The sequence below is a fragment of the Chenopodium album genome, chromosome 1 (genome assembly GCF_948465745.1).
Source record: "Chenopodium album chromosome 1, dcCheAlbu1.1, whole genome shotgun sequence".
NCBI lineage: Eukaryota > Viridiplantae > Streptophyta > Magnoliopsida > Caryophyllales > Amaranthaceae > Chenopodium > Chenopodium album.
The window spans coordinates 6,523,050-6,533,703 of NC_137834.1; the positions used below are offsets into that span (position 1 = coordinate 6,523,050).

Sequence of the window (10,654 nt, forward strand, 5' to 3'; positions counted from 1 at the left end):
CTTTCCACAACTCTTAACCCTTTTTGATATTACTAAGTACGGTTTTACTAAGAGCAGAGTTTCAATTTTATTTCAAGTGTTGAGAAATCCAACATGCGCATAATTCAAAATACCAAGGTTATTCTATCCTCACCTTAATTTTACTTATTTTTCTTATATAAATGAGGCAAAAGGGTCGCAAAACCATCAAAAAATTCAAGCAACAGCCGCTAAAAAAAAGGGAGAGTGAAGAAAGGCTCAACTATTAATAAATGAACGTTTAGTATGTTAAGGTAAGCGCGTCAAGCTGTCAATAATTATAAAAGTTTGGAACAATATAACAATTAATATCAAAATGGAATTAATAAAAAAAAAAGTGTTTAACATGTAAAGGTAGTCGTGCCAAACTGTCAATAATTATGACAATTTGGGACAATGTAACAATTAAAATCGGAATGGATAGATATAGAGACGCATTAGCATAAACTTCCCAGAAATTCAAACAAGATAGGACCCTAAGGTCTATAAAAATTGGTGAGCAATGCCTCAGGTTCTGCTTGGTTGGTGGGTACCCTTAATTTAAGGACCTTCAAGAGAGAATATATTAGCAGAAGGTGCCTTGCATGTTAAAATAGAGCTTTATAGTAGAGTAGTAAAAAGGGTTTAAAGAAGGAAAAAATTAAAGTGAAAGGGTTTATGAATTATGATGCCTGAAAAATTAGGCCTATCTTTATGCCTTGCACGCCGTGGGTCCATTTTGAAAATGGGACGGTGCTGCTGATGCATAGTATGCTAATATTGGCTAGTACTTAGAGTTGTTTATCCCATTAAATATGAAAATATTTACTGGAAGGTGGATGATGAGAAACTTCACAATATAATGGTAGCCCAAATTTTCATAGAATACCTAATATTAGTATCTGCTCTCCTAGTTCTCACTACGAATTCTTACATACATCCAGGTGTACTTACCTTGATACTAGACACCCAGTCACTCACACGGCCACATCCAAAGGGTGTATTTAAAAAATATGTTATTCAGTTAACGAGCACCTAAAACCTGAGTAAGGCTGTACCAAGATAAAAGGACACTCGGGTGTATAATAGTGAGCTGCAAATTGTGTATTCAGCAAAGCGTGTTTCACTTGTGGCATAGTCGCATAGTTTAATTCTTATCTTGTTTGGTTTAAGATTATGTGTCCCATATACATTACATTATCTATAGGCATTTATATATCGACAGCTATTGACACCAAAAAGGAAAAAGCTGAAATGTAACCCTCTTCAACTGAAATGAACTTCATAGAATGACCTCCACTAAAGGATAGAAATTAATGCAAAACACTAGCACTGAATTTCAAGGATGAAGAAATACCTGGAGGTTAAGGAAAATGATTTCTCTTAGCTAGTTGCATGGTAGTGGTCCTTGCTGCAACCTTATCAGCTCTGTCTCTCGTAATTCTTTTTGCAGGTTTAAAGCTGTTATTTTAGAAGAGATTTGTTAGAGGCAATAAAACATAGCAATCTAAGAACTTTGGGGGATAACAATTTAAACTGCATAACCCTCATACACAGAGATAAATTGAACTATGCTCTTATCTTGGTTAACAGAAGGCAAGTGCATTAAGAACAGCTTTAAGCTCAAACTTGTTATAAATCTCAAAGAAGTAGCACATTTATTCCATGATTCCAAATAATTATCTGTTGGTTCTAGCTTAGCTACAAAGTACATTATGTTCTCATCATCAGCCCCTTCTGCAAGCTCCATGCTAAGTCAGGAGACCTTGCCTGATGGAACAGGCCGAATAGCTAGCTATTGTAGTCAAGAGGACATTATTTTTTCAATGAAATCAATTTAATCGCATCATTTAGAATAAAAAGCTCATAAAAAGAGGACGTTCTTTGGTTAACGTTTACAGCACTTCATACAGTCAAAACTCAAAGTTGCCTGCTCTCCTACAGATTATAATTAATTATGGTATGAGTCAAATGACCATGGAATTTGCCGTTTTAATACAAGGGAACAGAAATTGTCATCCAATAAGCAGGGATACAGAGTCATATTGGCAATTATTAGAGTTTAGCCAAACCTGGATTAAAGTACAAGTAACAATGCTCTAATATTAAAGATGTAAGAATTATAATGTTAAAGTTGCAACAGCCAAGAGTAAATTGTACCTTGACAGAGCAATTTGTGGGAATCTTCAAACCATTTTGCAGTTTCATTTGCACAGCTAGCAAATCATGCAAGTCTTTTCTTTTTTCTTTGTCTCTCTATCCATGCTAGCTTAATTATCTCTCCTACATGTTTTGGTCATTTGTTTAATGTGAGATCTAACAGATTCTAATTTAAACAAAAAAAATCTTTAATTCTCGGCGTAGCAGCATAGTAGGAAGCCAGAAAAGCTACATCATGTGATTTCCTAATGAATACAACCATAGTCCAAAGATGATGTGGTAATTTTAGAATACGTAATACGAAGTAATATTAAGAAAAGTGAAGAAAACATCTCAAGAACCTGTGGATGTATATCCCTAGTACGAATGATAATATTCAAACAAAGAGAAATTAAAACAGAAACAAAATGATGAAATGCAGGCAGAATCAACTACCAAGACCAAATTAGATAGACTAACAGCAGTATAAGGAAGAGAGAACAGAAAATCACTGCACATATATGATATATCTGATTTCCATCCCTATTTCTTAAGCCAAGCCTTAAATTATCTGCTAAAAGCATTTAGAGACCAAAAATTGTCCCAAACTTCAGATTAGTAAAAACCACTCGTGGTTCCAATGCAGAAACCTGCATGGAGTCTTAATTAAAAAATCAATACAAAAAGAAATGACTTAGTGAAACATCAACTCACTTGGACAAGGAAGAAGTGGCAACCCGCTAATATTGATTGAATCCATGCATGCATGCAGAAGGTGAGTTTGAGCTTATGTCTCTGGTCACATTCGCCTACTATGCAAGTGTACAGCATGGAAGAGAATTAGTGAGTTACTAATCAGATCATGTAATAATTGTTCAACTAATATCTAAGATAAATAATGTAGGGAGAAAATATTTTCCTTTTCTTTCACTATTTTCAAGCTTAAAAATTTGAATTTTCAGTTCAATTGCTAATTAGATACTATTGATTTGAAATAGACAAGCACTATGTGGTGATACCACATCACAGAAAGCAGAAGCTTATTAGCCCATCCATACAATTTTCAATGTGAATGGAATTATATTTTCAAATACTTGAACCTGTCAACAGGATGGACTTTGAAAAATTAGCAAGTTGAGAGAGACCGGCAATTAGGAAAGAAACTTCAAACTCTAGGAGTAAAAATCAATCCGTAAACAACACTTAGCAAGATTTATTGTTGGAATTATGAAGAGATGACATACCCTCGAAGGAGAGGAAAATTTTCCATTCTTTCATTCCACCAGTATAGTAGTAGCCCCTGATAATTGCGTCGTTGTAAGAAAGCTTACGACGTTTTTCAACGATGAAGAAAGCCTCTTCTCCGATCCTTAGCCCACAAATTTTTATCCCATTGGTGACTGCTATCATCTGGGTGAAAATGTCGATGGGAGACCCGAGAATCCAGACAGTCAAAATCATCTGTGGGAATCAAGTTCAGAAGAATTCGCCTCCTTACATCAAAAATTTTGTGACAACAATGGGGAACCTCAGCAACCTAGTTCGGACCTCTGGATTTGGGGAATCAGTCTCAGGATCAGCTCCTTACACCAATTATGGCCTTGCACAATGCTACGGGGACCTTTCTTCTCTGGACTGTGTACTGTGCTATGCTCAAGCACGAACTGCCCTCCCCCAATGCTTCCCTTCTACTGGAGGTCGCATATACTTGGATGGTTGTTATGCAAGAAGTGAGAACTACAACTTCTATGACGAATATTTGGGGTCAACTGATACAGCTGTTTGTGGTAACAAAACAAGAGCTAAACCAGCATTTGTCGAGGCAGCTAGGAGGGCTGTGATGCAGGCAGTAGCAAATGCGCCAAAAAATAAAGGGTATGCAAGGGAAAAGGTATTGGTCACAGGAGATGGAAATGAGACGGCCTATGTTCTTGCCAATTGCTGGGAGAGCTTAAATATTAGCTCTTGTCAGTTATGCTTAAGGAGCGCATCTTCAAAGATATTGAGATGCTTACCATCGTCTGAGGGACGGGCTTTGAATACAGGGTGCTTCATAAGGTATTCATATGTCAATTTTCTGAACAATGAATCCAAGAGTGGAATTTCAAAAGGTAACTCAATTATTTTTTTCAACTTCTCGGTCACAATATAATCCTTTCGTATGCATTTATTGGTGATCCCAAATTAATCTTCTGGTGAAAAAAAAAAAAAATTAATCTTCTGGTGTCCTTTGGAAACAAAAAATATCTCAACATCACATCAACGTAATTCCTCTCATAATTCCAACACTATTTCTCACTAATTTCACTATGTAACGACCGTCAATTTTATAATATTCATGTAAACATTGTTCTCAACTTCCATACAAAAAACAATCAGGAAGAATATTTAGAGACAGAGGCAGTACTTGTTTGGTTCTGGAATCATGCTTTAAGTAATCATACAGAGACAGTTTATCGTGAAGATCATAAAAAAGAACTTACTGACGGATAGCAGTGCATCAGCTTTAAAATCCATTTGCATTTGAGTTCTTCAGGTACTATCAGAGTAATAGCAGTCAGTGTTACCAGCACCGTCATTCTTTTGGCGATTGGGATAGCTACTGGAATTCATTTCAGGAAGCTCGGGAGAATAAAGAAGAAACGAAGAGGTATAACAATGAATTGACAAATGCAGCATTTATAGATAGATTGAAACTTTCCAATCTCCACTATTTTCATTGTTTTCATTTTTTTCTCCTTTCCAAATAGGATCAAATGATGCAGAGGAATTAGTGCAGATGCTTCATGATAGTAGCTTGAACTTCAAGTACTCGACACTTGAGAAGGCCACAAACTCTTTTGCAGAAGCCAATAAGCTAGGGCAAGGAGGATTTGGAACAGTATATAAGGTTACACACTTTTCTCTTCACTGATTATTGCTGATGAAAACTGAATTTAGTCCATAATAATTTAAAGTTTAAGAGAACAGTATCTCAAGGCAACAAGAACACTCTTCCTGAATCGTCTGAAAGGAGCTGCCTCATTTTGCGTAGAAAATTAACACAGCTCTACTTTCACCAAATTTTTAATTTTATAGTGTGTCTTCAGGGAGTCTTGGCTGATGGAAGGGAAATTGCTGTCAAGAGACTCTTCCTGAACAATAAATATAGAGCAGCAGATTTCTATAATGAAGTTAACATAATCAGCGGCCTGCAGCACAATAATCTGGTTAGATTATTGGGGTGCAGTTGCTCGGGACCTGAAAGTCTCCTTGTCTACGAGTTTTTGCCCAACAAGAGTCTTGATCACTTCATCTTTGGTAAGTACTATGACCTCTGCTACTAAATAAACTGAAGCTCATCTTTCTCTATGATCCCAACATTGAAATTCTTGCATGTACATCATCAGATCCCTTGTTAGGCAGAACCCTAAACTGGAAGAAAAGATATGGTATAATGATTGGCACTGCTGAAGGTTTGGCATATCTTCACGAAAATGCAATTACAAGAATCATTCACAGGGACATAAAAGCAAGCAACATTCTGCTGGATGCAAAATTTCGAGCAAAAATTGCTGATTTTGGGTTGGCCAGGACTTTTCAAGATGATAAAAGCCACATTAGTACAGCCATTGCAGGCACACTGTATGTAATTCAAAACTTTATAATAGGTTAGCAATAAGTCCATGAATAAAAAGCAGCATATGCTATTTATATGGGGAATGTATTGTCACCTTTCCTAAAATAGTTCTAGTTTATGGTTTGATTTTCCAAATATAGACCACATAAATAAAGAGGGAGAGGGGGGGGGGGGGGGGGGGGGGGGAGATAACACTAGTAAAAATGGTGTTTTAAAAAAATCATGTTATGTCCTTAATTATAAGGGGTCGGGAATTTATCTTCTTTCATTTCCATGCCTAAAGCTCAATTTTCACAAAATTGCATATTGCATTACTATCTATCAGGGGATATATGGCCTCAGAGTATCTAGCTCACGGGCAACTAACAGAGAAGGCAGATGTTTACAGCTTCGGGGTGCTGCTGCTAGAGATAGTCACAGGAATGCAAAACAACAGGACAAAAAATGAAGACAACTCAGAAAGCATAATAGCAAGTGTGAGTTCCTATTTTTCTTTTTTGTCCTATCAAGTAGCAAAAAACCATTTTCCAGTGACCTAACTCTCCTAACACTCTAACAGACATGGAAGCATTTCCAAAAGTGCACTCTGGAAGGTATCCTAGATCCAAACTTAACATCACCAGAAGAAAATGAAGGCAACATCAAGGAAGAAGCCATGAGAGTTTTGCACGTAGGACTCCTGTGCACCCAAGAGGTACCTTCACTCCGACCATCAATGTCGACAACAGTACAAATGCTGAAGATGAAGGAAAGGCACCTTCCTCCACCTTCCAGTCCACCTTTTATAGATGAAAGGACTATGGAACTCAATGATATGTGTGAAAATCCAAATTACCCTCTACGAGGAGAATCATCATCTTCTATCGCTACTCTGGCTTTTAGCTCCTTTCACGGTAGGTGATACTTCATACTTGTGAAAGTAAGGCACATTTTCTCAGAAAAGAAAACCCAAAAAACCCAAGGCAATCGTAAAGCGTATGCGAAGCAAGCTAGAGGCTAAACAAAGGTAAAACAGGAAAAGATTACACATATTGTCATTAGAGCTAGTAAGCAGCATGCTCATTACTCCATAAATTCCAGTAGCAACAACTGGAATATGGAGACAGTTACAAAGTAAATTTATCCTACTAATGTAATCAATAAATGGAACACTGCATTGTTACCTCACATTCACAGCAGTAAATCAACTCAAATAATACGAAATTCATCAATCATCCGAATACAACAGTATTACTTCCTCCGTTACTTTTTAAATGCATCACTTTCTAAAAATAAAAGTTTCAATTAAGATGCATCAATTTCCTTTTTAATTAATAAATTCTCTCTATCTCTCCCATATTACATGAGCCCTCTTTATTTTTTTCTCTCTATCTCTCTCTACTCCAAAAATTGCCTAGTAGTCCATATTTTAAAAGTGATGCATCTAAAAATAACGGAGGAAGTATAACCAATTTATTTACTCTATGGATGTTCAAAGGTTCTCTTCATCTACCCAAAAAAAAAAGTCCCTCTTCAATCCCCAAAACAAAAGATGCTAAATGCAAATACATGCTAGGTTGGAAAGAGATAACTGAGAGATTATATTCACAGTTAATCAGTTCCAGGTTCATGACAATTTGACAAGTAGCAAAGAAGTCATATGAACCAATAATTAGACTCATTACACTTACAAATTATCCAGTATGTAATTAAACAGATAAAAAGATGACAAGGTAAAACAAAAGCTAGTAATTCATACTACACTACTTGAATAATGCACATAACTCGTGTATGTCCATTTCATCAAAATGCCATATCTATGATGTAATAGACAAGGACCCACTTATCGAGTTACCACCAGATTCCCCATTAGTCCGCCAGCAATCTCATAAAATTTGGCATCTGAAAACCCAGCCGCAAGAGCAAGCAGCTCCAATTCCTTTCCTACACCAAGAAAACTTTATGGACTGAATGAACTATCTGACGTCTTAAAACTTTTAGATAATAATTTAGTCAATCCTTATTTCTTCATTCTTAACAAACACAGAAAAAAGTAACAGAAGCATTACACAAAAACAAAAACCTTATACGACAACTTCAGAAAGATCTTAAGACTTGTAGAGAATGCCTACATGACGAAGCTATGGTGCATAAACTCAGGCTATTAGGCAAATGTAATGTGCTGACCTGTCAGATATTCCTGAATTGAGCTTTTCAGGTATCTGTACTCCTCAGCCAGACCATAGTTAGTAGCAACAGGAACAACAATGTTGTCAATCATCCATTCCTAGAAAACAAGCAAAGAAGAATTAGAAGAAAAATCGAACTTTATTCAACGTGCATTGTTATGTGTGCAATTGAAGCCATGAACTTCATATAATGCAACAAATATCATATATATTCATCATGGAAATTAAAATTTCATGCTTTTGTAGCTCATCTACTCCTATAAGCTAATGCAAAGGATTCCAGAGGAACCACAAGGCAGGTAATAACAGCAAAGCAGGGGCACAATTGCCTACTCTTATAACATTCGCTACATGCTATAGTCTTTCAAGTAATCACATACACTCTTCTTTACAAGAAACCAATTACGCTCAAATCAGTTGGAAGCAAAAATATCGCAGAACACGAAAGACAATAAAATTTAAAATATAGCTGATCGACACCACAAAAGCCAAACACAACAGAACTCGATTCTCGGCCTATAAAACAATAACCTGTACCTGGATCACACCAGTAATAGGCTCCGTGCTTTTATTGAAATCAAGGATTGAAGCCTTACACCCTGACAAATAAATTCACCATTTAGCTACTAAAAAAGTATGATATAATATCCATACATGATTAGGCAATTGAAGAAATCACAAAAACCTGGTTTAAGAACTCGAAAAATCTCTTCGACAGCTCTTTCTTTATCTGTTACGTTCCTCAATCCGTATCCCATAGTAATGGCATCAAAATTTGCGTCACTGAATGGTAAGTTAAGTGCATCACCTTCCAACCACCTGTGACGCATTTGATACAAAACTCAATTACCTCCTATAAAATTGTTATTACAAGAGGAATCCTCGAACAAACACCACCAGCTATAAAATTACCAGTGCTCACTCTATGTTCCTGTAGCAGAGAGTGGACCTTTCTTGCTGCCGCGATGAAGCAATTAACAATTGGTTGCTTGAAAAATCCAAGCCAATCACCTGTAAGTACATCCCTATTGTAACCACTTAGGAATCAAGGTAGGTACACTTTCAATCACAAAGACAAAGATAGAAAACCTGTCCATCAAGGCCAACTTTTTCGGACAAAAGAAACGCCAAATCCCCACTTCCGCAACATATGTCCAACACACTATCCCCCCTCTTTGCTCTGTTGGCAATATTGCAAATACAACAAACAATAGAAACATACGCTTTAAATTTTGTAAAATAATGTTATAACTTAAAAGTTTTAAATCCAATACCACATAACATCAGTTTGATGATTTCCTTTACATAATGTACTCATTTTTCACAAATTCACTTACAACAAAAAGAAATGGCATAACATCCCCCACCCCTCCTCCTTTGTACAATAAAAATTACACTTATCTATTTCTTTCATATTAGATTAACCTATTTCTAAGCGCATTTTAGCACTTTAAACGGAGGGAGTACATCATAAAAGAAAAAACATTACGAAGTATTTGTTAAGACAATTTGGAACACTATCATTTGGTGTGTTTCTAATTTGATGCATTCAAGGTAACATAACACCAACTGCTTAGCAGGCTAATATCATTCTGCTAAACAAACAATTTATTAATTCCAACATATTTTTCAAGGTTTCAACTAAAAAAACAGATAATTAGCTTAATTTATAAAACTGAGGTTAATAGCTTATATAACAAATTAATGGAGACAATTACCTACCTCTAAATCTAGTAATATTCAGATTATTCACCTCTCAATAATATAAATATTCAAGTAATTAGCATATGTTCAACGATAATATCATCATAATAATGAAATTGTAGAAATTTGGGCACATAATTAAACTTCAAATAATCAAAAACAAATTAAAATAAAAAATTACCCGCTCCAAGACACGGCCATGCGCTTCCAAACACGATGCTGCCCCAAGCTCAACAAATCATTCAACTGTAATTTTATAATTATTTATTAAGAAAAAAAATTCAGATTTAATCAATTAAAATTACTTTGGTAGATGAATTATCAAAAGAAGAAAATTAAAAAGATTAATTAAAGTGAAATATGAATGAATCAAAGAAAAAAGAGAAAATGCGTACGTTATCGTAAACAGGAGCAATGCGGCTAAAAAGCGCCTGGCGTTGATCGGAGCATCGAAGCTTCAATTTCCGGTGTCGGAAAACAGAATTTTCCGGCGAAAGGAGTGATGAACGGCAGTGTAAGAGTGGTGTCAGTTGTAGTGTTGGCATTTTGGGTTATCCTCTTTTTCACTCTCTCTCTCTCTTTCTTCCAGAACACAAGATAAAGTTCCGAATTTTTATTATTGGGCTTCATTTGGGCCGTTCTAGCATTAAGTTGGGGCAAATTATAAGATGCACCATATGTGAACCACTGATTAAAATATTATCTCTATTCTCTTTCCTCCTCTACTTTCCTAATTTTTGATTTTTCTCTCTTTTATTTTCTCTCTCCTCTATTTTTTCTCTCCTCTATTTTTCTCTCTATTTTATTTTTCTTTCTCTTGAATTCGTTCATCATCCTTTTAATTGAATTCTTTCATGTTGTTAATCACCATAGAGTGAATTTCTTCATTACAATAGATTAAGTTCAAATTTTGTTTTCTTCAACCTTCGATTTGAAGCTTTGTTAATGGAGTTTTACAATGAAGTAGTGAAGCTAAAATGGCGTCGTCGTCAAATAGAAGGTGGTTAAGACGATGGTGAGATTATTT

The 10,654-nt window shown here is 35.7% G+C and overlaps 2 protein-coding genes across 2 annotated transcripts; one reads left to right on the plus strand and one right to left on the minus strand.

Annotated features, from left to right (window-relative positions):
- Positions 1-2,894: 2,894 nt before the first annotated feature.
- Positions 2,895-7,194, plus strand: LOC145627534 (cysteine-rich receptor-like protein kinase 2). Its single transcript, XM_081679916.1, has 8 exons — positions 2,895-2,911; positions 3,463-4,247; positions 4,673-4,786; positions 4,887-5,026; positions 5,226-5,436; positions 5,526-5,760; positions 6,081-6,231; positions 6,315-7,194. Exons 1-8 carry the CDS (start codon positions 2,895-2,897, stop codon positions 6,654-6,656), a joined length of 1,995 nt encoding a protein of 664 aa, XP_081536042.1. The 3' UTR covers positions 6,657-7,194.
- A 117-nt stretch (positions 7,195-7,311) lies between these two features.
- LOC145640499 (2-phytyl-1,4-beta-naphthoquinone methyltransferase, chloroplastic-like) lies at positions 7,312-10,172 on the minus strand. The gene is made up of 8 exons (XM_081691789.1): positions 10,023-10,172; positions 9,809-9,873; positions 9,013-9,103; positions 8,846-8,934; positions 8,609-8,742; positions 8,461-8,522; positions 7,922-8,021; positions 7,312-7,678 (listed from the first exon to the last, which is right to left on the minus strand). Exons 1-8 carry the CDS (start codon positions 10,170-10,172, stop codon positions 7,578-7,580), a joined length of 792 nt encoding a protein of 263 aa, XP_081547915.1. The 3' UTR covers positions 7,312-7,577.
- Between the last annotated feature and the right edge of the window lie 482 nt (positions 10,173-10,654).